Raw genomic sequence first — 26077 nt, forward strand, 5'->3', positions numbered from 1 at the left:
CAACAAGAAGCTGCACGAAATGGAACTCCTAAGCCAGACGCATCTATAGCCAGCAAAGGGCACCTAAGGTCAAACAAGTTCCTTTGATATCTCCTTAGTTGTTGTTTATAAGTTTTTTATGTTGTTGGAATGTGTCAATCAAGTGTACTCCTTGGCCTGATCCTTAGGTTGATAATATTTTGCAGTGTATCCGATCTACTCGACTATATCAACCCAAGCCATAACGCCAAAGGGAAAGAGAGTGTGGCAGCAAAGAGGAAGAACTATATTATGAAGGTATGTATGATATTTATTTCATTGACTTTTAATGGTTAAAAATACTTAGAAGGTTGGACTTGTGTTTTTTGTAGCTCAAGGAAAAATCCAAGCAGAGCAATGTTTCTGAACCTTTAGCAGATATTCCGAGAGAAAAACAAAAGGAGATGTCAGAGGAAGAGACAGAAGAAACTGGATCAGAAGAAGGTAAATCAAGCGAGGAAAATCACGAGACAGTTCTTGCACCAGTTGAAGAACCACCTTCTCCTCCAGTCATTGAGGAGGCTATTATGGATAACAGTGATCCAATTACATCTAGTGAAGTTTCAACCGAGCCACAGCACCCTGATGGTAGTGAAGATGGATGGCAACCAGTGCAAAGACCGAGATCTGCTGGATCATATGGTCGCAGGATGAAGCAGCGACGAGCATCCATCGGGAAAGTATATACATATCAGAAGAAGAATGTTGAAGCTGATATTGATAATCCTCTTTTCCAGAATGCTACTCAGCAGAACGGCAAATACTACATTCTCAAGAAGCGAACAGCGTCATATGCTAGCTATGCGGATCATCATTCTCCTAATTTGACAGCTCAAGGCACCAAATTTGGGAGGAAGATAGTCAAAACCTTGGCGTATCGGGTTAAATCAATGCAGCCGTCTTCTGGTAATACTAAGACTGCTGGTGAAACCTCAGAAGAAGATGGGTTAAAGACAGATGCTTCTTCTGTTGTGCCAGCTACTCAGTCTAGTACTGTGCAAAGTGAAGCCTACCACACGAAAAACTCTGTTGTAAGTCTTGGAAAATCTCCATCATACAAGGAAGTAGCATTGGCACCACCTGGTTCGATTGCCAAGTATCAAGTCTGGGCTCCACAAAATGAAGCTTCAGATAAGCAAGAGGGTGATGAGTTGGAGAGAACAGGATTACAGGAAGAGGTTAAAGCTGAAATCTCTGCAAACATGGAATCTACCAAAACTCAAGGCGAAGAAGAGATCAAAGTAGAGTTACTACCATCTGAAGTGATAGTTGAAGGAACCATTTTGAATGAAAACGAAGAATCTGGTGGTGGCATTCATGCGGAGGAACAAGTTGAAAATGAATTGATAAACGAAGAAGGTGTTACAGATATAATTCATTCAACCGCAGAGCAAGAAATGGCAGATCAGTTAGCTGCTGATACCGAAGATTTGAAGGAAAAACTGTTAATATCTGCTACAGACTCAAGCGACCCCTCACGGATATTGTTACCTAACAAGAAGCTATCTGCTTCAGCTGCTCCATTCAACCCATCATCACCTCCAAGTATAATACGTCCTACTCCAATAGGAATGAACATTGGACCGTCATGGCCAGTGAACATGACTCTCCATCACGGACCTCCTCCTCCTTACCCTTCACCTCCGTCAACTCCAAACTTGATGCAGCCAATGTCCTTTGTTTACCCACCTCCATACACTCAGTCAGTCCCCACAAGTACTTACCCTGTAACAAGTGGCCCTTTTCATCCCAATCAGTTCCCGTGGCAGCTCAATGTGTCGGATTTTGTACCAAGAACGGTTTGGCCTGGATGCCATCCAGTTGAGTTTCCCCCTCCGCACATGATCACCGAGCCAATAGCTGCAACCGTGTTAGAGCCAACTGTGATTCTGCCAACTGATATTGACACTTCAGGAGTAGAAGAAGGCACAAAAAAGGAAGAAGAAGAAGAAGAAGGCAAGCGAGATGTGGCTATTGCGGACGAAGTTATGGATCCTGTTAACCATGTGAGCAATGCAGTGGCTCGCAGTGAAATGGAGAATGGAAACCGAAAAGCCGAGGATGGTGAGAAAACTTTTAGCATTTTGTTAAGAGGGAGGAGAAGCAGGAAACAGACACTGAGAATGCCAATAAGTTTGCTTAAACCTTATGATTCTCAACCGTTCAAGCTTGGTTATAGCAGAGTTATCAGAGACAGCGAGGCTCCAAGGTCTGTAGCCTGAAACTCTCTCCAGAGAGCCAATTCGATGAAATGCATAACTCACAGATCTCTCTGATCTTTTGCTGTATCTTTGGGACAGTATAAAGGTTAGCTTCTTAACTCTTAAAACTGAATCTTTAAAATCATCATGTGTTGTAGCTTGTTGATGTCTAAAAATTCGCAGGTAATTTTGTTATCAGGCATGGGAAGCTGAGGCTTGTGATAGCCTTGAAATGGATTTTAACCGCGGAAAGATTGTGCAGGAGAGAGAGAAGGCCAAGCTATTCTTTTGTTTACCAAAGAAGTGAGGTGATGTATCATTTTTTTCTGGGGTTTTTCATTTTTAATTCAGCCAATAAAAGTTAAAAACGTAGGAAATTTTGGACATAATTTTTTTTTGGTTCTCCATGTTTGAACGTTACGCTAGTTTCACTTGTTTTACTTTACGTATTTTGTCATTGATTATTACATCAGTTTCGTAACGGTTTACTTACTATCTGAAATGTCGAAACTATAAACTTGTTTAATATTTATTAGATGATCGTTCCACAGAATAAACCCAACAAGGTGTAGAGCTTGTAAGTTTATTCCAACAAAAATGTTGTGGAAAAAGAAAGAATTAAATATAACTAAAACATGGAATTATGCAACCGCCATGTCCTCCGCTCTCAAGCCATCCCTCCGATCACCGCCGGTGGATCGTCCCGGAGAAGACCAATCGGAGTTGTATAGCTTCCAAACGGATTTTCACCTTCGTAATTTCCCGGTGGGTTATACACACAAATGGCGTAAACGCCGCCGTTTGAGCAATCCACTGTTGCGCACCCAACCTTGGTACTATCTTTCCACACGATCTGCGTGTAATGCCCACACATGTGATGCGGCTCACACGTGTTAGCGTTCACGTTATAGAATTGATCCTCATCGGCCCATACTTTAACGACTTGTGCGGGCCTCCAATTATTCTGCGCGGCCCAGAAAATGTTTTCTCCATACGGACCGTTAGAGTGAACAAGCCTACAGTCTCCCACGCGTTGGTTGGCCCACGAGCGCGCGTAAGCCGCTAATCTCCCGTCCCATTCAAGCTGCGGTTCCCCGACGCTCGCTCGTACGAGGTTATGTGCTAATAGAAACTCTCTGCTAGCTCTGTTGACCTTGTTACGATGTCGTCTTCTTCTCATCCACCTAGACCTGAACGTCAATGGTCCCCCGGTGAACAACCGTGATGAAGACAGAACCCCAGTGCCCGTCGTTGACGGAGAGGTAACAGAAGATTGCGTGGAAGACTCGCTGTGATTAATGTCGGCCGTTGCGGCCCATAGCTGAAGGAGGAATAACGTTACGGCGAATATGTTGTGTAACGGAGCTCGTAATTTCCGTTTACGGAGCTCCATTTACACACACACAAATATTGTAGGTGAAAAAAAGTAATTCAACTCTCGAATGCAAATTTGTGATAGGAAACAAATAAATAGGTAGTTAATCGTTTCTATTGATGAACGTTGTATGTAAAAATATCTTTGGAGTATGAGTCAACAATGGAAAGTCAACGCACGGTGTATATTGATTATCGGAACTGAGGTTTTATTTTTTTTAGAAAAAAATGTTTAGCAACACCACATTTAGGCAATGCTTAAAGTTAAGGTGTACGGTAATTGCGTGTACTTTTGAGATCACACAAATCTCTCTGTATATGAGATCATTAGATCATTAGATCACACAAATCTTTTGAACAACGTAGATCATTAGTATTTGAACAATAGGATAGTTGTGCTTTTATATATATACTAGATAATGATTCGCTAGGAAAAATATATATTTTTTTGTTGAATTATATAATTATAATTATTTGGGATTTTATATAATATAGTGTTGTATATTGTAATTTGAATCATATTATAATACTAATTGGTTTATTTTAAAAATATAGAGATAAATTACATATGTTGGACTATATATAAATTAGAATTAGCATGTAATGTAATTAAGTGTAAGGGTTTAAGTAGTATTATTGTCATCATAACCAAATTTTTAACTCAAAGTAGAACACCTCTATTACTTAAATTAGGAATGTAATTTAAAAGTGAATAATTATATGTTTTCATTGTGTTTGTAGAATTTTTATTGGCCCACCCATGATCCATTAAGCAAATTATCAAGTTAGAGAATACACTACAATTAACATTGTCCAAGGTCCAATGTAAACGGCCCAGTACACCGCCCACAGTCGAAAACCTTTAACGATTATTTTTTTTTTCTTCAATCGCAGAATCAGAAAACCTAAACACGATATCTGCTCACTGCGATAACAACAAATTCTTTCAGTGTAAGGGATTAAGATCCCCAACAATGATGTTTTGAAAGTCGGACAATGTGAGGTACACATCATCAGAGATGACAACACACGGGGTTAGATGAATGTTGTTCATGAAGCCCATCTTAAAGGGTTGGTTAGTAACCTTGAGTTGGCCTCTGACTTGGGTTAGTCCAAAATTTTCAATGACCTTCCACTCACCTTTTGTAACCTGCCTCTCGAACTTACTCACAAGTCCTTTCTTGATGGAAACATGAATCTTAGCACCCTGGTTATGATAGTTATTTAAAAAAGTATTAACAGTGTAAACATTGATTATAAGCTGTTTACTTTTTATTGAATATAGTAGCGTAAAAATACACAAAAATAACAACTTACCCTATGGTCAGCTAACACCATCTCCAATGTTTCTCCAAATTAGGAAGTGTACTGCTTCCACGCATGTAAGACTTTAACCTGAACCCGCCAAGTGCTTTTGTACGGCTTGACATTAGCAAGATAAGTCATTGCTATAAGACCATTCATCTTGAGTATCTCTTTTGCTTCTAAAAATAGGATAGCTGTTTGCGTATTTGTGTTGATGGTTTGTAGAAAGTTGCTAATGGGCTGTTTATATAGATAATGAAGTAGCAAATATGTTAGGTTTAACTTGCAGAAATAAAAGTTTGATCTTATCATCAAAAAAGGATCATTCGACTAAGAAGATCTTTTACGATATATTCCAAGAACTATATGATCAATGTATCATTGTTTGAGAGAAGGTTCTTAAATTGTTATATACCATAAGTGAGATATGTTAGTTGTGTATTTGCAGGATTGAAAATTTCATATCATAGTAATTTTGAAATGAGAATCTTAGTCGTTTGACCTTATAACTTATTTTCTGATTGTATTGTGATTGTTCTGTTCAGGTATGTGTTGTGGTTGAAGAACTCTATATTTTGGTGGGAGTTTTCGAACAGGTGAAAACTGAAATTGTGATTCTTCTGTTCAGGTATCTGTTATGGTTGAAAAAACTCTATTTTGATGGGATTTTCCGAACATGTGAAAACTGAAATTGCATGTCGTTTTTTTAAAGAAAATGATTTGAAAATGATTTGTTATTGTAATGATACATACGATTTCAGTTTAATAGGTCATTTTTGATTTGCTATTTTTATGGGTAGATTATCCCGAGAATGTTCCTCCAGTTGAGAAAAGAAAATATGGGGTCAAACTCAGGCAAACAAAACTATATAAAAAATTAAGAAATGAAAACATGACTTTGGTAGCCAGGATCTGTTAGCCAGGCCTTCTATACTAATATACCTTCCGTTCATGTCGCCTACTAGTAACATGAGTGGTAAAATTTTCAAACCCTTGGCCACGAAGACGATAGTCGCATACTGAGCAAGTCCAGAAGGCAGAGTCACTCGTTTCAGCATCCAGAAAAAACCTTTCAAGAAAATTCCATGAACGCGGCTGAAGAATGTTGTATCCCCTCGATTCTAGCTGGAAAGCATAATCAGAAGCAAAGGATTTTGCGTCGGATATGACCATTATATTAGCTGGAGGTGAATTCCTAACGGTAAACTCACAAATCAGACGATCCAAAGTGCCAGAAAACCCTGTTTCAGAAACTAAAGTTATTAAAACATCCATTCATGAGAAAGGCGCAAAGATGAGAAGATCCTAACCGCTGCAAATGTTATTAAGAGAGACTCCACTGGAATAGACTCCTTCCAGAATGTCATTAGGGACGTCTGTTAGTACGCCAATGGCAGTGATGGTGAGAGGACCAGAGTAGCCTTTTTTCTTCAAGAACTGTTTAATACATGGACCGACCCGACGAGGATCACAGTCACGTGGAACCGGATACGTCTTTATGTCCCAAAAGACCGATGTTACAGCCTCCGGGTTTTGCTTAACAGGATCACCTAGTGGTGCACTCAAGCTTTGAAGTTCATGACTTAAAGGCAACAGCTTCGACAACTAGAAAAAAACAACATGGGGTCAAACTTAGGCAATGAAAGCTAAAAAGAAGTGAGAAGCGAGGAGGGGGGAACTAAGAAGATAAGACAACGAAAAAATGAACAAGTCCCTTATTACCTTCTGTTGATGGAATGGTTTAGACAAATGCTTGATGAAAATATTCTGGCGACGAAATTCCCTGTCGCATACTGAGCAAAACGAACGGGGAGAATCACTGCACTTAAAATCCTCAAGTTCCACCGAGTCTGTAGGAAAAAAACAAAAATAAAAGTAGCCAGTTGAAGAGTAGATTTGCTGGTTATTTCAACAACACTAGGAGAGGACAAAACACACACCTGACCAAGAAAATAACTCAAGAGATTTAATTGGAAATGGCCTCAGTAGGTTGAATCTCAATTTTAGAGAGCGAGGCAGACAAGCGAAGATTTTGGCATCGGATATGACCATAATGTTAAGTGGAGGTCCACTCGTATAGGAAATGTCATAAATGAGATCCTCGGTGTCTGACGGACCTGTTTCAAAAACTAAAGAGTTGAGACTCTGTGTTTTCATCAAGGAAAATATCCATTACTGCTGAAAGGTCATAAGGACGAGAAGATACTAACCGTAGGGGACGTTATAAAGACTGATTCCAGTGGAACAGACTTTACTCAGGATGTCATTAGGAACGTCTGTTAGTACTCCAATGGCAGTGATGGAGAGAGGACCAGAGCAGCCTTCTCTCTTCAAGAACCGTTTGATGTGCGGACCAACCAGACTAGCGTCACATCCAGGGGGAACCGGACACGAATTGATGTCCCAAAAGACCAATGTCTCACCCGACGACTTTACAGCCTTCCAGTCTGTAAGAGGATACCGACCTCGTGTTACGGGTGCATTTATAAGTCGAACAGTCTCCACATTGCACCGTGTCAGATTATCCCGAGAATGTTCCTCCAGCTGAGAAAAGAAAACATGGGGTCAAACTCAGGCAAACAAAACTATATAAAAAAAAAAAAATAAGAAATTAAAACATGACTTTGGTAGCATCCTCACCATGGGATTAAGAATCGGTGAATGAGGAGGCCTCCTATTGTTAGCCAGGATCTGCTTGAACAACAAATGAACCAAGGGGGTCAAAACTAAACCAGGATGTGACTACTTGTGGTAAGAGAGGGTGTTTGACTTAAAAAAAACAGTAAGACAATGAGAGAAAATGTATTGATAACAGTGCTGCTTGATTACCAGCTCTTCAAGATGTTCTTCATCAGATAGATGCGTGACGAAACTTTCAAAGCATTGGCCATGGCGGGAGCATACTGAGCAACGCCAGAAGGCAGGGTAACGTGTTTCCTCAACAAGTGCCCCTGAATCCGTGTAGAAAAGAAGAAAAAAAAAGGTAGCCAAGTTGATGAGCAACAGAAACAGATTCATTAGGTTGGTTGTTTCATTTTTAACAATAAATGAGTGAGAGAGGAAAAATACACACACCTTCTTCCATAAATAATAAGCTTTCAAAAGAATGATATGGAAATGGCTGGATGGGGTTGTAGCGCACTCTTCGTAGAACACGAGTTAAATCAGGGCAGACTTTTGGGTCGGATATGACCATAAAATTAGCTGGAGGTGGATTTCTCTCGTCGAAAAGATCAATTATATCCACAATCTGTTGACTACCTGTTTGAGAAAGAGAAAAACAAAAGACATATGAGACAAAAAAAAAAATCATCCATTACTGTAGTGTAGAAAGGATCATCATCTATAAGGAAGGATGAGACAAGATATTTAACCGTAGGGGAGAAGGTTAAGATCGATTCCACTGGCAAAGACTCCTCTGAGCATGTCAATAGGGACGTCGCCTAGTTTGCCATAGGCAGTGACGGTGAGAGGACCATAGTAGCCATTATTCTCCAAAAACCGCTTAATACACGGACGGACCATACGAGAATTATAACCATCGGGAACCGGACACATCTTGATGTCCCAGAAGACCTTTGTTAAAGCCCCAGCCTCCTCCGGCGTAGCCTTCTTCATCATATTTATTCAAGAAGACTCTTTGTAAACTATCCTAACGAAGAAAATTAATTTTTTTTTGCAAAATTAGTTAGTTGGGAAAGCAAATCGTAGTAAGGTCTTTTCATCTAGAACCGAAAGCACAATTCAGAGAGACAGATAGATAGATTGACACGGTTAAACGACCGAGAGAGGAACACGGTTACACGGCAGTAATGGTCAGGAGCGAGATAATTTACCTTCGAGAGATAAGGGAGGCTTGGTTGGATCTCGAATTCGACTACGACGGGCTAGGGCTCCGAATGAAGAACAATTTAAATATGGTCCGTATATATATATATGAAAAGGGAGGCTAGGTAGGATTGAAACTGGGCCTATTTATATGAATCAGCCTTGTGCAACCATGTATAATAGTTTTTATTATATTTCTGAAATTTTGTTAAAATAAAATATTATTTTTTAATTTTTATAAAATAAAATATTACTTTTTAATTTTGTTAAAATAAAATATTATTTTTTAATTCTATTTTTAACAATAATATCAAAGAAAGATTTTTGTTTTTTCTACTACAATATGAATTTTAAAATTTCATGTAGAAATGATGTGCAAGTTAAACCCTATACTTGTGTCAACATTTTTTTGGTATGATTTATTAATTATACAAAATTTAAAATATATAAATGTTTCTATAGAACAAAAATTAACAAATACTAAAAAATTATTACAAATTGATAAGCTATATTAATATAAAAAATTAAACATTTTCTAAATATGAATGAATCTATGTTTATCATGTTTTATAGAGGTTAATTATTGATTTAAAGAGTTTTTCTTAATGTCATTGTAAAATTTAGTAACTACATATAAAATTATTGTGTATAAAATATTCATCATTTCAAAGTTTAAAGCAATATATAGATATATATATATATATATATATATGTGATTAACCAAAATAATTAAAAAAAATATTAAAATTTAACCAAAAACATTTTCTATTGAAAAATAAATAAATTAGTAGGAGGAGTAAATTAATGTAGAATTATTGGGTAGGAGTTACACTTGAGTTAAATGGAGTTACATGCCTTTAAAAGTGACTTAATTATAAATAAATATTTTTAATTTGTTTTAACTTAAAAGAAAAGGAATACCAAGTGGCTCAATCCAAATTCATATGATTTGGTTGTTTTGTTGATATAAACTCAACACTCACACATAATATTTCAAATTGAAAATATTACTTTTGAAGTGACAAGCTAAATAAGTTTTCTTATAAAATTATATGAACTTCAATCTAAAGATTTTTTAAAACCCCAAGGATAACTTCTATCTTTTTTTTTTTCACTCATCAATTTAATTTATAATGCTAGATTTCATACTAATGGTTTCATCTTTCAAGAATTTAGTTAAATGATATTTTAAAATTATATTTATCTTTTATATTTCACTTCTAGTTAAATATGATTTCTTTTTGGGATCATTTTTCATTTTGATTAAATCACAAAGACCAAATTTTTTAATTAAGTTATTTTTGTTTTCAAAAACTTCAAGTCATAAATAAAATAAATATTATATTGATCTCTACATATTTATCTATTGGATCACAAAACAAAATATACTTTATAAATAGAGTTGAGAGACTTTACAAAACAAAATAGACTTTAGAAATGGATAATTATATTGATCTTTATAAATTATTTAAAATGATAAATGAATATGTGAGATAACCAGCGTACATAATAGATAATTAAATATGGATCATTTCAACTTCATGACCTTATTGTGTGGTGAATATTGTAGAAAAGAATGAAAAATAATAACTTATAAGATGATAATCTAAAATAAATAATAGAGATAAATCTTTTAAAACATAAAAAATAATGTACTATACATATCATACAAACTCTAAAATTGAAATTTAAAATTAAGCTTTTACAATGATATTTGAATTAATTTTTTTTAACCCATACAACAACAACAACAAAAAAAAAGATTTGAGATATAATGGAAGAGGATGAGAGAATGAAATAATGAAAGACTAAGAGAATGGATATTTATAGGAAAAGAAGTGATGGAAAATTACATTTAGAAAAATGGGAGTTACAATTCTAATTATTGTTTTGTTTTAATACAATTGAGTGAAGAAATAAAATTAATCCATAATTTATATGATTTCAGTTTTATATTTAAATGTGAGTTACATGTCAAAATTAAATATTTTTTAATTTATATTTTAATGTAATTGTTTTTTTTAAGTTGCATTGCTAGATGGATCAATAAAAAAAAGACTAAAATGTTGTTTTTATATATATGATTACAAATCAGTGCCATTGGAAATTTGGAAGCAAGGCAAAAAAAAAAAAAATCTCACCAAGGTTAAAACGACCATTTAAGCATTACACACTCGGATAAATACGCGGGTCATTTAATCTGGTAATTTGACCCGGTTCATGTTATAATCTCAGCCATTCATTTTTAGCGAAACATCTCAACCGTTCATTGTACAAAGACATCATCAAACCTAGTTTTTTCTTTGGCCTCTCTTCTGGATTTTGGTCTCTCTAATACCAATGCAAAGATTTTTTTTTTCTTTTTTTTTTTTGTGTTAAAATTGAAAGAGCGTATTAAAGAGATTCGAGAATTCCATAAAACGCCAGAAATTTGATTTGATAGTGCTATGATCAGTTGGAAAAAAAAAATCTGAGATTTCAATCGGTTCGCTGTATATGGGAAGAGAATATATGGGACGGGATGGTACCAGACGAGACATAACGTGTTTTCTGTTCCAAAATAACTATGTCTATATTATATATGTCCAACAATCCAACTAATATCAAATTGAAATAAGATATTTGGATTTTAATATCCTTAAATAAATTGTACACTTATATCACTTAACATTTAAAAAATATACACGCATATCACTTAACATTTTTAACAAATACGAAAAAAATATTATGGTATTTAATTATAAAATACAACAAATTAATATTAAAATGATGTTATTATATTTTATAACTAGGTTTTGAATCCACGCTACACATGGGTTTACTTGATATATTTTGATGAAAATTATATATAATTGATAACAGTAATAAAATATTATTTTATAAAAAAATTGAAATTAGTATTAAGGAAAAAATTAAATTTCAGATACACATTTTTTAAAAATATAAATATCAGTTGTGTTATAAAATCAAATCTGATAAAAAAAATCATTAATTTAACTCGACGTCGAGGTGAGGCGAATCAAACTGATGATCTCACATATCCTAAACAATTTTTTTGACCACCAGAAAAACGGAACAATTTTATCATTATGAATTTAACTCGTTTTCATATTTAATTGATCGCTATGACCTATGTTTTCGTGTTTTTTATTCCATGTTTTCTTATTCTTCATATTCTTTCTTGTCATTTTCATTATCAAATTTTGTGGTAATTGTCATCGTTATTTTTACCGTCTGGTTCTTTGTTATACTTTTTTATTCTTCTTCCTCGTCAACTTCTTCATATTCTTCCACTGAAAAACATTTTCTTAGACTATCACACAACTTGTTAACCCATCAAACTCCAAGAACAAAATTATTTTTTTCTCATAAAAATAAAAAATAAGATAAAAATAAAAAATTAATGAAATAATATCAACTCATCTATAAAATCATACACAAAAATATATTTTACAACTCATAAGAAATAAAAAGCACAAACGTAGATAAATAAGATAATTTATGTATTACATCAATATTTATAATATTTTAAAATTTTAAAAGGTTTTGAAATATAAAATTTGAACCTTTTAAAAAGTTTCAATATTTATAATATTTTACTTTTAAAATTTAAAAATTATATTATTTAAAAACTTTTTTAAAAGCTAAGAACTTTTAAAAGTTTCAATATTATAAATATTGAAACTTTTAAAAATTTGAAATATTCTAATATATTTTTTGAAACTTTTTAAAATTTTAGTTTGATCAAATAAAAAACTGGATCAAACCGAATAAAACTATTAAACTGGGACGCCTGATAAATCAAGCTATTCTGCTCATTCGTTGTTGAAAGCATATTAATCTTATTTATAATGGTTCTGAATCATTGTCTAAAAAAATTTTAGCGGATGTGGGATATTGTACATAGTTCTTTTATTTCTATAAATTTAAAATTTTCCTTTTTCTAAAAAATTCTGTAAATTTAAAAAATATTAATGAATGACATGTCAAATCCTGATAGTATGTTTAAAATAATTCTTAATATAGAAAATTCTGCAAATTTAAAAAAATGTTAATTAGTAACATGTCTAATCACAATTGGAAGTTTTAGATCCTATATTAAAGCCTGTTAGGAGCATATAGCTTCTACTTTTTATTAGTATAGATTAAATATAGTGCCATTTTGTGTAATATACCACAGGAGAGTAGAGTTATTTGTTCAGAACATTGCTTAAATAATATTAGTAGAGATGTGTGTGTAGTTTATTTAAATTCATTGTTATCAATCGAAAAATACCGAATTTGTACATCTAAAAAAAATAGACAAAAACAACCAAGACTAATCAAGGAATTCACCTGTCAGCTTACCCCTAGCTATCCTGTTAGCGTTCCAAGCTGCCAAGAAATTGGGATAATGAAACTTGATAGAATCAATAGGCTTCTTCAAGATGGAGTTGATTGTCACATCAGATGGTATATGCTCAATCTTTTTATACATGGGAGCTCTTGGATCATTTTTAGCTATACACCATTCACTGAAGATATTCGTAGTCACAGACATAATTTCTCTCACACACTCTCCTCCTTTTAAAGACAATCCCATCTCCCCTGCTTTGTAATTCCCCACCGCTTCTCCTACTCGTCCGACAGCATCTCCGATTTTCTTCCACCATGGTTTCGCCTCCACGTCTCTCCGGTGGTCAACACAAGGATGACTAGGAGGAAGATCGCCTGAGATACTCTCGATGGCTTTCCCATGGTCTTTTCGTGACGTTTTGTGTGTCGATTTGGGAACTATTCTATTTGGGGGAGTTTTTTATAAGGGAGTGGAAAATACAGTGGTTACGTTAAGATGATGTAGTTTAAATACTTTTGTAACATCTTTTCATTAACCTCCTGTGTTAATTGAAGTCGATGTTGTTTTCAGTTTTCTGCTAATACATGTATTTTAGCCAACTATGCAAAACATACTGGTTGAGCTTAGAGGGTTGTAAACTCAAAAGGAAGGAGTAACATGCATTACAACAACCAATAAAGTAGTAGAAAATAAACAAGTAAAAAAATAGTAATTAACACACTACAAATACCGAACCACTATCTCTAACTTCGCGCTAAATCTTCCTTTTTGTCTGATTAAGCACAACACATTTTCTTATGTAACAATTTATACTATAATAATATAATCAAATATGGTGTGTATACGTTCATAGTACTTTACCAAACGTTTAATACAAAAATATTAATTTATATGTTGGACGTACTCCACCTTCCTCAGATAAAGATCTCTCGTAGTAGTACTATAGCAATGGTTATAATAATCTTGATCTCTAAACTAACTTCCACACTTGTCATTTGTTGGGTACCGTAAAACTAAAGAAAAAAGTAAATTTTAAGAGTTTTTAGCTATAATTCAAAAGAATCATACACGCTCTCTTTTTGATGACAGATGAAAATTATATAAAGACGATACTAATAATACAGCCGACAACACGTGAAGCTTCTATCAACACGTATTCAACTCCACCGCTTAAAGATTCACTTGTCCGATTTAAAAAAAAAAAAAAAACACAAGTCTACTAGTAAAGCATTAAATAGCGAAAACAAAAGTACATTATCCGTACCGGGCTCCGGTCGGGTCATGATTTACTTAAGCGCATCCTCGTGGAGCAAACCCGACCCGGGAAGTCGCTAAGTCGTATACGACCCGGAAACCCTGTTGCTGGATATTCCCAATGATGGATAGTCCACCCATCGTACCCGCAAACGCGAAACAGAACTTGCCGTTAGTATCAACCGGAATCAGATAATTCGTCGCCGGAAGTGACACGTCAGCTCCACGGAAATGTAAAACCACCGTAGGGACTTTAACCTCGTTCATATTGGATAGATCGAAACACGTGTCGAAGAGCGAGAAATCCGGAGCTCTTTTCAAGGTCCTAGCTCCGACCCGGAACGCGTCTCTCATTGCGATATAAGCGGGTCGGATCAACCGGGTCACAGACGTACCCGAATCGATGATAACCCCACCGTTACCGATCTGGTCAAGTTTAAAAAGCGAAGCCGCTACGCCGGGGACACGTGTCCCTCCGACGCTGATTCCCAAAAGCTCGACGTAGTAGAAAGTGTCGAGCTTTGGGTTTGACAAAAGCGGCGTGAACCTCGCGGTTCTTGAAACGGCGGCGTTTCCGAATACGACTGAAGAAGGTTTCGAAGAAGCGGATCTGTCGACTAAACAGTAGGAAAATTTCTGATTAAACCGGTGACCGGTTTGACCGGGGAACGATAATTTCCCTTTGCCGAGTCCTAATAAACCGGCTGCTCCGACGAAGAGACCTTCGTTTTCGTGGCCACATCCGAGAGCAACGCCTTTTACGCGATTTCGCCGGAAAGTCAAGGTTTCGGTGGAGAAATCGCCGACGGTGAAAGAACCATCGCCGTACGAGACTTGGTAGAGGCAAGTCTTACGACGGGTGTTGCATCCGGCGGAGTCTAAACGCCGGCAGTGAGGTGAAGAACAGGGAATGGTTGAATAAGTCCGGGACTTTCTCGGGTCGAATATCGGGTCGGACTGAGAGTAGCATCTCCGGCAAGGAGCGCATTGGAGCCAGACGATGTCACTTCCGGTGTCAAGCACCATGTAGACATATCTCGCCGGAGTTCCGACACCGAGGCGCGTGAAGTATTCGCCGCTTCCTTGAGACAGACCAGAGACCACAGAGCTGCTGAATCCGCCGGGTCTCGGCGCGTGAGTCACGTTTCTTCTGGGGACTCGAGCGGCGAGTGTGGCGATTGAATTCACGCGCCGGGAGTCGCGTTGGAGGCGGGAGCTGAAGAGCTCTTGTGGTGTTTTGTTTGAGGAGAGAGCGTCGATGTGGTCGAGGTTTAGAGTGATGGAAGAAGACTCGGAGTCGTCGGATCCGGATTCAAATTCGGATCCAAGCAGAGACTCTGAGTCTGGTTGGAATGAGACGGGAGAAGCAGAAGGGAGAGAATGAGAATTGGGGACTAGAGTTTGAAATGCTGGAAGGGAAGAAGAAGACAATGAAGGAAGAGAGACGAACAAGAAACAGAGAGTAAAGAGTAAAGCTCTTCTTCTTCCTACCATTTTTTTTTTTCTTTTCTGGCGTTTTCTCGGGAAAATGGGAAGTGAGAGTGGTCGTCTCTGTTTATATAATTGCACAGTTGCACTCTAGTCTTCTTGAAAAACACAAAAATTAAAAAAGAAGAAGCATTAAATGTTTTAATTCTACTTTTATTTGGAATAATAAAAAAATATGAGTAGATATTTTTATCATAAGATTGTGAAAATCCAAAAGCGACATTTTAGATTCGGTGGATAACAAAACAAACACACACTAAAGAAAAATATCTTTAGTGGTAGCTTCTTTTCTTTTTGTCGTCATGAAATAATCAACGCTTATTTAAGTAATAATTTAACTTATTTGTAAAAAACTGAAAAGCTCAGTTGATATTATATGTGTATAGTTTTTAGTAAAAACTCTTTACTAATGATGCCCAATAATTTCCCCACGATTGGTGGCACATTTTCGCTAAAGTTAACAAATACATGCAAATGTACTCACGAAAGATAAATCTAGTACGACTGTCAAATGATAGTAAAAACTAATTTATGTATACAAACTTGGCATGATGGTGTAATTTGCCAAGACATTATTATCTTAGTACTATATCGTCACGACCTTTAGATCTCACAATCTTGTTAGATTGTCGATATCATCAAACCCTCTTTTCATTTACTCGCCCACAAGAATTCGAAATAATGACATCCAAGATTCGGAATTTTCATATTCAATGCTTCGATATGTTTACATCATACTACTATATATTACTACATCATAACCACGAATATAATCCTCTTCTTTTACAAAAGAAAATTTATAAAAAGGGGGAAGAGTACTAAATCTTGTGATATTGGTATGTGTGAGACCACCAATTAAATGCTGTGAACCAATCTATCGCAACTGTCTAAAGAATGTGGACACAAATATGAATAAGACTGTACAGTGAATACTGATGACTTTTAAGTCTTCACAGTTGCAAGCATTGACTTAAAAAGTCTTCATAAATTGTTTCACATAGGGTTTAGGTGAAATTCTCATATTGCACATCAAATTGCTCTATTACCAAAGTACCAAACTTACAAAGAAGTCCGTACTTGACCTGATATTTTCGCAGCCGGCTTTACTTGCCCGGACAAGCCATAGTGTTACACGTAGTTCCAGTCTAAATGAAGATTAGCATTGGTAAGAAGAACTCAGAGGAGAGATCTGGAAATGGAGAAGAGAAACATATTTGATTAAAGGAGACAAGAAAGCTAAAGCCACTACAAGAAAGAGAGAAAGGAAAAAAAAAAAAAGAGACTTTGGCCAGCATAGACAGCACACTTTCTAGCTTTCTCTGCTTTATTTTAAGTGCTCAATCATCATTACAAGGCTCGTAACATTACCCATGTGCATACAAAAAGATTCAATATGCGACATGATAACCTATATACCTTTACATTATGTTATCTGATCCTTTTATTTGTGTTGTAATGATCTTAACTACAACAAGTTTCATGAGAGATTGCTATGTGTGTTCTTACTAGAACCCATTACAAGAACAACTGTGAAAAGAAAGATATAAAAAAAACCCTGTAGATTAAGAACAAACTTGGTTGTTCAATGCGTTCTTTACAATCAGCAACACTAGGTAATATTCCACCATTTTCTTTCAGAAAAGCCAAACTTAAACTATAGTGTCTTTCACAGTCAGTGTGAACTACCCCTTAATTGACTAATCGAGATTCAAAAGTTTCTATTTTTCTACAAACGATTTATCACCCAAGCAACCAAATCAAATCGGATCACAAAAACACATTGATAAAACTCAAACTTAAACATCACTAGCAATATACTTTGAGCAAGTCAAAAGAACTTAACTACAGCTTCTCTCACAGTACCAACGTGAATTATGCCTAATTGACTATTCAAGATTCAGAAGTTTCCATCTTTCTATATATGATTAATCACCTCAAGCAACCAAATAAATTAGAGAACAGCAAATCCTTCCATTATAAAGAAAGCTAACCTCTCATATCTACGGAGACAAATGTTCATTGTGTTCACTCCCCTCTAGACCAATATCCACTCTTTCCACCAGTTTTACGCTCGAGTCTCACATCCGTAATACTGATATCTTTCGACGCAGCCTTACACATATCATAAACCGTTAAACCAGCAACTGAGACAGCAGTCATAGCTTCCATCTCAACTCCGGTCTTTCCAGTGCAAGAAGCTTCTCCTTCAATGTCAACACTAAAATCCTCAGGGTTTAGTCTTAGGTCTACACGAACATGCGTAAGAGCAATGTTATGACACAATGGGATTAAGCTACTAGTTTGTTTTGCTCCATTAATGCCAGCGATCTTCGCCACTCCAAGAACATCTCCTTTCCCCATTTGATTCGCTAAGACCAAATCGAAAACTCTTTTGCCAAGAACAACTTTACAGGAAGCCAATGCAGTTCTCTTAGTATTGTCCTTGGAAGATACATCAACCATCTGAGCTTCCCCTGAGATCCCAACATGGGTTAGCTTAGACAAATCACTAGCCACTTGTGCAGGTTGTTCTTTGCTCGATTTCTGATACTCAATATGGGATAAAAGATCAGAACTCTCCGGGTTTGTCGACTTCAAAGATTCAGCTTTCGATTTCAACTCAGAGAAATCCATTGTGGCAGGACCAGAAAACCCATCGGGAGATGGTTCTTCTCCAAAGATTGACTTCATTTCCTGAAACACCAAAATCATTGAGAGCTTTTTTAAGTAGAATCGTAAAATCAAGATCACTGAGTTTGACACTTAGCATCAATTTCTCTCACAATTCAATCATCGGAAACACCATCAACTCTAAACCATTAATCAGACTGAATTTGCTTAGTTCCTCAACACGATTCAAAAGGTTTGATTGGTGTAGTTGGCTACAGATGCACACAGAGGCCAAAATAACAGACAACAGAGAGTGAGAAAAACCTGATTCAGCTCATCTATATTCATGATTTGCGGATCGATTTCATCGTAAATTTTACTGCTGAATGCCTTTTTCACCGGAGAAATCACGGCCGGATATCGACGGAGAAACACGGCGCGACGGAGTGTCGAAAACATGTTTTTTTTTTTTTGCCTCAAGTCAAAGAGATTGAAGAACTGAAGAAGCAAGGTAGTTAAAAGTAGGGTTCTGCTAAACCGGGAAAATTAAACCCAACAAACCGTTCTCTTAAAACTGGTTTGGTTTATAATTCAATAACCGAAATTTATTAATTCTTACTAGTACTATTCGGTTTAAATCAATATTGTACTACTACTATGTGTACAAATGAGGTGCCAATCGTGGTTTAGCAATGGCCCATAATGGTTTAGCCTTAGGCATAGTCATGCCGTAAACTTCCACCGTATCAATAAATTCCGGTGAAGACCAATCAAAGCAATGAAAGAGCCGAGCCAATGCCATTAGCACCATTGTCACACCTAACGGAGCTCCGGGGCACTTCCTCTTACCAGCACTAAACGGCAATATCTTAAAATCCGGTCCGTGGCTTATCTCAACTCGTCCGCTACCGTCAACAGGCCAATGTCGTTCGGGCCTAAAGTCCTCCACGTCGTCCCATAACTTTGTGTTTCGGCCCAATCCATGTGTATTGATGAAGACACGTGTCTTTGCTGGGATGTAATAGCCGTTGATCGTTGTTGGTCTGACGGACTCGTGAGGGATTAAAAACGGTCCGGCCGGATGCATTCGGAACGTCTCTCGTACCACACAGCGTAGGTAGTTTAAATGGACTAGATCTGATTCGTCGACCATTCGGTTTGATCCTACGATAGTGTCAAGCTCTTCTTGAATCTTACGCATTACTCGTGGTTGCTTGATGACTTCGGCCATTGCCCATTCGTTTGTGACTGCTGACGTGTCCGTCGCAGCCGCTATCATGTCCTATTCAATTTACAATAATAATACTTTAGTTTAAAAACATAATACATCAATCATATTTTCAACGTCGTCATGCAATTTATTAACATAACGGAACTAAATAATACCTGAATTAGAGCTTTAATTTCAACGTCGTCCATGTGTTCTTTTCCGTTCTCACCAGGTAGAGACAACAAAACGTGAACAAAATCTATTTCTCCGTTATTATCTTCATTTTCTCGTTTTGCCCTTCTGTGCTCGTCGATGATCTTGGTATGAAACTTGTCTACACGCTTCTCCACGTCCCTCATCTCTTTCTCGCACCCGGACGGATCAACCCATCTCCAAAACGGCAAGTAGTCTCCTAAGTAAATAACACCCAACAGCCAAAACAATTTATGAGTTATGTGCATAAACTCTTGTGCTTCTTTTGGACTTACTAGAGATCCAGGTCCAAAAAATTGTTTCCCTAGTAGCATCCGAGTCACATTGTTCATAGAGAAAGCACCCAATACTTCCCTTAGGTTTATTGGCTTTCCGAATTCCGCTCGTTCGAAGACATCTCGTATAAGATACCGAGCTTCCTCGGCCCGTTGGGCAGTAAAAGATTCAAGCCTTTTGGTTGTAAGTAGGTGTTCCATGCATATCCTCCTCATTCTTTTCCAATGCGGACCCATTGGCGCTAATGCGACGTCCCCGCATCCATAAGCTAGGTGGACTGCGGCGAGTGTTTTTGGCCTAGATGCAAAAACATCGTCCTGTCGTAAGAGAATCTCTCGGATGGTATCGGGATCGTTCGTTGTGATGGCATCAATATTCCCGAGCCGGAGGTAGACTAATGGACCGTACTTATCACAGAGATTAGCCAAGTCCCTGTGAGGTAAAGGGCCCAATTGGAGTAGGTTACCCAATATCGGCAACCTTGGTGGCCCTGGAGGAAGCCTATGGGATTTACTTGCTGAAGCCTTGAGCCATTTCCATAGAAGGAGATTAAGAATGAGAACAGCGAAGAGGGAGGCCAACACCAAAATCATCTAATCTTATTTTCTATGTTCAAACAGATCTTTTCATTATTCCCAAATGGTCTTTGTTGTGTCAATATATAATACATACGAGAAGACTAGTAGCTAGGTTTTGGTTAGAACTATTAATTATATCACTCAACAGATAATAATAATAATACAATCTAACCATGTATCTCTCTCTTTGTGTGACACATTTACGAGTTACATGCTTTGTTCATGTTCTTTTAGTCGGTTTATTAGGATAGAGTTAGCTTAGGAAATCTGGAAAGAAACATCACATTTCGAGTAAAAAAATAATGTAAATTATAAAACTGAGCATAGATACAAAATGTGTACATCTAAAGCTGTACACAAATAATTTAATTTTAATACGCGAAGAAGTAAATAATCGACAAGCCGGTTAGCATAGAATAAATATTATAACGGAAGTCGTAGTAGCAAATGGTTCCATGGTCTAGCGGTTAGGACACTAGACTCTGAATCTAGTAACCCGAGTTCAAGTCTCGGTGGAACCTTTTTTAGTTTGTTATTTTGTTACATGTTTTCCTACTGTTGCTCTTGTTTACACTTTTGTTTTTTTTTCCTCCAGGCGTACACGGTAGCTGTAAGTATGAACTATGAAACACTAAAACGAATCCTTGCCGATTAACACTGAGCTATTAATCCAACACATAGAAACTATCAGAATCGGTCTACGACTTTAACTGATATAACTCTAAACATTATCTTTTTCTTCCAACCTTGTCTACTTTTGTCAATAAAACTTCTAAAATCCTAGTTTGGAGGATTCTTACAGGTATATAACCAAAAAAAGAAGCAAAAACAAAGAAACCTAGAAGAAAAAAAGAACCATTCAAAACCGGTTCTTGATTAAAAACTCACTTCCACCTTCTTCTGTCTCTGAAAAGGCTATCTACCTGATGATGTCCTTGACTGAACAGAACTTGACTGTTCTCTAGACAACGCTGAGAGCAGCTTTTCTTTCGTTAACTGTTCAGATTTGACCACAAACGTATGCAACACTGTGTCCTGAGAAACTTCCAGGTTCGAGTTAACCACTTCTACTTTACTCTCTTCAAATGCATGGAAGATTCTAGAAGCCGGATGAGACTCCAACGGACAGTTTATTCTCACTGTGACATCTTCACCTGAGGTTTGAACATTAATATCCGAATCCAAGCTGATTGGTGGATTAGAGCTATACCCTAACCTCTCTCTCTCTGCTTCCATGACTTTAAGCTTGGCGTGAAGCTCGTTTATGTAAGAAACGGCGTCTCCCAACAACGATGCTTTGTCCATCTTGGAAATGTTGGGAACGACGGATCTCAGAGCGTAAAACCTCTGGTTTAGCTTCTCACGGCGCTGCCTCTCTGCTTCGACATGGTTCAAAGCTTCAGCTCTTCCATTGGCAGGTCTCCTTCCGCGTTTTCTTGGTCTGTTGTTACCAGATTCATCAGCACCCACCGTGTCAGCCCATTCTGGGCCTCCTTCTCCATCTGAATTATTCTCCGAAGCCCTTGAACTCGCAGCAGAGAAATCAATCTGCATTTGAGCAGGAGGAAGCAGCCTCTGCGATGCTTGCTGCAAAGGTAGAAACTTGAAATCATCTTTGCTTGGAACTTCCTTCACACTGTTCGCCCTCATGTAGCTCTCCGGTTGCACCCATGTAGGACTAATAAGAGTGTTGTTGTTGTTGTTGCTGCCTGGGTTTGCAAACATAAACCTATTCCCATTATTATTCGGATAAGCATCTAATCTCTTGGGAGCTCTATCATCCATTTTTCTAACCGTGAGTTTCTCTCTGAACTGTCTATGTTGTTGTTGTTGTTGCTGTGGCTGTTGTTGGTGATGCTGATGAAGAAACCCCGAACTGTGCAGATCCTTCCCGAAGATCTTCGAAGCAGTAACTGTTCTGTTATCATCAATCTTTTCAGCTACAACAACGGGTAAAGCAACAGCCGGCAGAGTCCTAACCGGAGGCAAAGTACTAGAAAAGAGTGATCTTATAGACAACATAGACTCTTCGCTCTCAGGCAAACATGAAGTGGAGCCTAACTCAACAACACCAATATCAGTAGGAACCAAAACAATGGTCTGAATGCCAGCAGATTTAGCAAGAAAGGATCTAACACAGTAATCAGAACCCGAGTTGACGACATCGGATAACCAAAGCGGTTTACCAGAGGCGAAACAGTTGCCAGGACCACCTTCACCACGAGGGAAAGAGAAGTACATGGAAGAAAGAAGAAACATCTCAGTGTCAGTAACTCTATCTAATCCTAAAGCACAGTTATCTTCCTCAGATTCACCAAACATAGCATGAAGCTTTTGCAAAACCCTCTTCCTCATGGTCTGGTAGGTTTCCTCTTCTCTACCCATACTAAGAATCCTAACGATGTCTGACTTCTCACCTTGTTTAGGCTCTCTGCAAGATCCATCGCCCCAACAGAGAACCAAGTCGCCGGACTTAGACCGAGAAATCTGCCAGAAAATGGCGTAGTTCCAAGAGAAGTTGCAAGAGTTGGGTCTCTCAACGAGATCAGAGAGCTTGTTCTGAAGATTATCGTCGCTGCCAACAGTCATCAAGAGATTAGCGTTTGGAACAGAATTGGAAAGCAAGTAATCGAGAGCTCGTTTCCCAAGCAACGAAGCAATTATCGCTTTATCATCTTCGTTCCACACTACGCCACCAATATTATTCATCTCCTCTGCTTCTTTGGATCCAAAACAAAACAAGAAAAGGAGAGGCTTTTTTGAAGAAACCCCAGATCTTTATATGCTTTGGGTCAAATTCTAGGGTTTAGAAGTGACCCCCTCCCCAGATGCGAAATTACGGCCGACTATAGCAGCAACAGCTTTGCATGGAACACCACCCACCAGAGATCTCAGATCTTGCCCCTATTTTATAACATAACAACAAATTTTGATTTTTTTCTTTTTTAAAAAAAATCTTCACAGAATTGAGAAATGAAAATTTAGTATATATATTTACCAGTAAAAAGATACAAAAACCAGATTTTTCTTTCAGATTTCAGATTTCAGATTTCCTCCACCGAAGATAATAATCTCCTCAAATTTCAGATTTTTCTTTTGACTCACAAAACAATCCGACCCAAAAAAAAAAAAAAAAAAAAAATTTNTTTGTATATCTCTCTCCAACCCAAAATGAACAAACAAATCACCTAAATTACCCGAAAAAGAACCCTAAGAATCGAAGAGAGTGCAGGGAAAAAAAAAAACAAATTGTGTTTTGGATTCAGTTTTGTTTGCTCTCTTCTCTCAATCGGGCTCCCTCTTTTGTCGCCGTGGCCAATTGAATGAATTCAAGGAAGAGAGAGAAAAGTCCGACGCATGTTCTTCGTGCCCTTTTTTATTTTTTATTTTTTATTTTTTTTTTAAAAACCCCAAAAAACAAAAAACACAAAACACAAGACTTTCAATTTAACCATGGTTAACCTACTAGGCTACTATTTTAACTACAGTTTAGAGAGAGTTGTGTTAACTTCAACCGGGTCTGGTCAAGTTGGTCCGGCTAATAGTTTTGTCTTTTGTCTTTGATACACGACGATGTTCTAAACCTTAAAATATGTTTATGTTTTTTTTTTTTGTCAATAATTGACGATACATATATTCATACTAACATATATGGTTTTGATTAATTATAAAGTTGTGTGTATCAGATCTATCTCAGCTGGTGGTGTAGATCTAATGGGGTTGATTAGATTCTTCTTATGTACAGCACATATATATATACTAAGGATTAATTATATAGTATATGGAAAATAAACAAAAGGGATAACCTAACCCAAAATTAGTAATCTGCTTTCAGATTTAATAAAATTTGGATGGTTTCAGGAATAAAAATATCAAAAGTATGCCAAGTCCGATGGTCAAGCACCGGAAACTTTGACCAAATCAACCATTCACGTTCACGTTAGTAGAGGAGAGGATAAAATAAACTGATTTTGTTGTTGTGTTAATAATACTAGTTGTTACTTAAAAGCTTTAAAAATGTTGGCTTATGAGTATATGTTTACATAGTTTTCCATGTTTTTATTTTACCAATTATATTTTTTGTAGACATATAAAAAAAAACGGAATTAATTTGTGTTACACTAAAATAGAGTAGGAATTTGATGCTAGTATTTGTTTTTTTTTTTTTTTGGGACACAGTTATACAACACACGCCAGCCAACTGGATAGAGAGAGGAGGAGGAGGGCGTGAAAAGCACGTGATATTCACGTGGATCGAGGAGAGATGACCAGAAGAATGAGAAGAACGTGAGATGCATTTAATTTTTATTGGATTTCTTCTTCCTTTTTTATTTATTTATTTATTTATTTATAATTCAAAAATGCGCCTGCCACTTTCTTTTTCTTTCTTCTCTGTAACGTATTAATTTTGATAGAGAACGTATCATTTTATTTTAATTTTTGGTTCCCTTCCCACTGCCACTGCACAACAAAATTGATTTATATCGTTTTCACTTTTAAGATTATCATCACTTTCAAAAAGAAACAAACATTATCATCAAATTATTAAAAATACGGCTCATGAAATTCTAGTATATGCAAATAAAAATAATAATAATAATGTTTTTGGGAAAAATGGATGGAGTCACGAGTGGGTATAAAATATATGGCGGTGTGAGAAACACACAGCTAAAGTGTGGGGACCGCGTGATTCACGTGTTTAAACTATCCCTTTTAATCGAGAGACGTGGGCTCCTCCCTCCCAATTTCTAAATGGGCCGCTGTTTACATGTCGGTTCGGGTTTTCATGAAAAACTAATATTATTTATTGGGCCGTATATGGGCTGCGATCATCGTTATTATTATTAGCCTTTTTCGCTACTGCCCCATACATTTTCGATAATACACTGATAAACTGACAGCTAAATTGTAGTAGTGTTAAAGAGGATACAATAAATGTCTTTCATATGTGATTGTAGACTCTAGTTTGAGAGTTGTAAGTTGTAACAAAAGCTTTATCCCATGCATTTTGGCGTCTATATTTAGATGTTGATATATTCATTTTAAAAATGAACTCCGTGTTTGTAACGTCTACAAAAATCGTCACCTTTTTTGTTAACAACCAAAAATAAGGGACTTCTTTACATATATTAAAAAAACACTCACGAAAAGGCCAAAAAGCACCGACCAAAAACTTAATGCTCATCGTATGACAGAACAAAAACTTGAAGCTTAATCCAAAAACAAAAGACGTCACCCACACACACACACACATATACTGTTATAATTTCAGTTACTTACTGTTTGAAAAACGAACAAGTGTTTACATTGTTACGACAACGCAACCGAAGACAAAACTGATATCTCTAGTAATTATATAAAGTCGTAAATGATCTGATGTAAGATG

General features: G+C 36.7%; 7 protein-coding genes, 1 non-coding gene and 1 pseudogene across 8 annotated transcripts in view; 2 read left to right on the forward strand and 7 right to left on the reverse strand.

Annotated features, from left to right (window-relative positions):
* The window catches only part of LOC104738662 (protein TSS-like), a 7172-nt gene extending 4486 nt beyond the window's left edge, over positions 1 to 2686 (forward strand). Inside the window, exons 14-17 of the mRNA XM_010458837.2 lie at positions 20 to 68; positions 186 to 276; positions 351 to 2325; positions 2419 to 2686. Of these exons, the coding sequence (XP_010457139.1) occupies positions 20 to 68; positions 186 to 276; positions 351 to 2240 (2030 nt within the window). The 3' untranslated portion in view covers positions 2241 to 2325; positions 2419 to 2686. The remainder of the gene's footprint in view (positions 1 to 19; positions 69 to 185; positions 277 to 350; positions 2326 to 2418) is intronic.
* Positions 2722 to 3694, reverse strand: LOC104738661 (pathogenesis-related protein PR-1-like). The gene has a single exon (XM_010458836.2). It carries the CDS (start codon positions 3610 to 3612, stop codon positions 2887 to 2889), a length of 726 nt encoding a protein of 241 aa, XP_010457138.1. The 5' UTR covers positions 3613 to 3694; the 3' UTR covers positions 2722 to 2886.
* Positions 6142 to 7003, reverse strand: LOC104743104. Its single transcript, XM_019235904.1, has 3 exons — positions 6839 to 7003; positions 6621 to 6748; positions 6142 to 6503 (listed from the first exon to the last, which is right to left on the reverse strand). The coding sequence occupies exons 1-3, from the start codon at positions 6948 to 6950 to the stop codon at positions 6204 to 6206; spliced, it is 540 nt and encodes a 179-aa protein (XP_019091449.1). The 5' UTR covers positions 6951 to 7003; the 3' UTR covers positions 6142 to 6203.
* On the reverse strand, positions 13045 to 13700 carry LOC104743105 (annotated as a pseudogene).
* On the reverse strand, positions 14077 to 15927 carry LOC104738663 (aspartyl protease family protein 2). The gene has a single exon (XM_010458839.1). The coding sequence runs from the start codon at positions 15808 to 15810 to the stop codon at positions 14353 to 14355; it is 1458 nt and encodes a 485-aa protein (XP_010457141.1). The 5' UTR covers positions 15811 to 15927; the 3' UTR covers positions 14077 to 14352.
* LOC104738664 (cyclic pyranopterin monophosphate synthase accessory protein, mitochondrial-like) lies at positions 16704 to 18886 on the reverse strand. Its single transcript, XM_010458840.2, has 3 exons — positions 18739 to 18886; positions 17796 to 18498; positions 16704 to 16993 (listed from the first exon to the last, which is right to left on the reverse strand). Exons 1-2 carry the CDS (start codon positions 18871 to 18873, stop codon positions 17830 to 17832), a joined length of 804 nt encoding a protein of 267 aa, XP_010457142.1. The 5' UTR covers positions 18874 to 18886; the 3' UTR covers positions 16704 to 16993; positions 17796 to 17829.
* LOC104738665 (cytochrome P450 703A2-like) lies at positions 18942 to 20725 on the reverse strand. The gene is made up of 2 exons (XM_010458841.2): positions 19801 to 20725; positions 18942 to 19696 (listed from the first exon to the last, which is right to left on the reverse strand). The coding sequence occupies exons 1-2, from the start codon at positions 20704 to 20706 to the stop codon at positions 19070 to 19072; spliced, it is 1533 nt and encodes a 510-aa protein (XP_010457143.1). The 5' UTR covers positions 20707 to 20725; the 3' UTR covers positions 18942 to 19069.
* On the forward strand, positions 21141 to 21212 carry TRNAQ-CUG. The gene has a single exon. It is a non-coding gene; the product is annotated as a tRNA-Gln (tRNA).
* Positions 21318 to 24076, reverse strand: LOC104738666 (transcription factor bHLH13). Its single transcript, XM_010458842.2, has 2 exons — positions 23690 to 24076; positions 21318 to 23595 (listed from the first exon to the last, which is right to left on the reverse strand). The coding sequence occupies exon 2, from the start codon at positions 23398 to 23400 to the stop codon at positions 21607 to 21609; it is 1794 nt and encodes a 597-aa protein (XP_010457144.1). The 5' UTR covers positions 23401 to 23595; positions 23690 to 24076; the 3' UTR covers positions 21318 to 21606.

This window comes from Camelina sativa, chromosome 14 (genome assembly GCF_000633955.1).
Source record: "Camelina sativa cultivar DH55 chromosome 14, Cs, whole genome shotgun sequence".
NCBI lineage: Eukaryota > Viridiplantae > Streptophyta > Magnoliopsida > Brassicales > Brassicaceae > Camelina > Camelina sativa.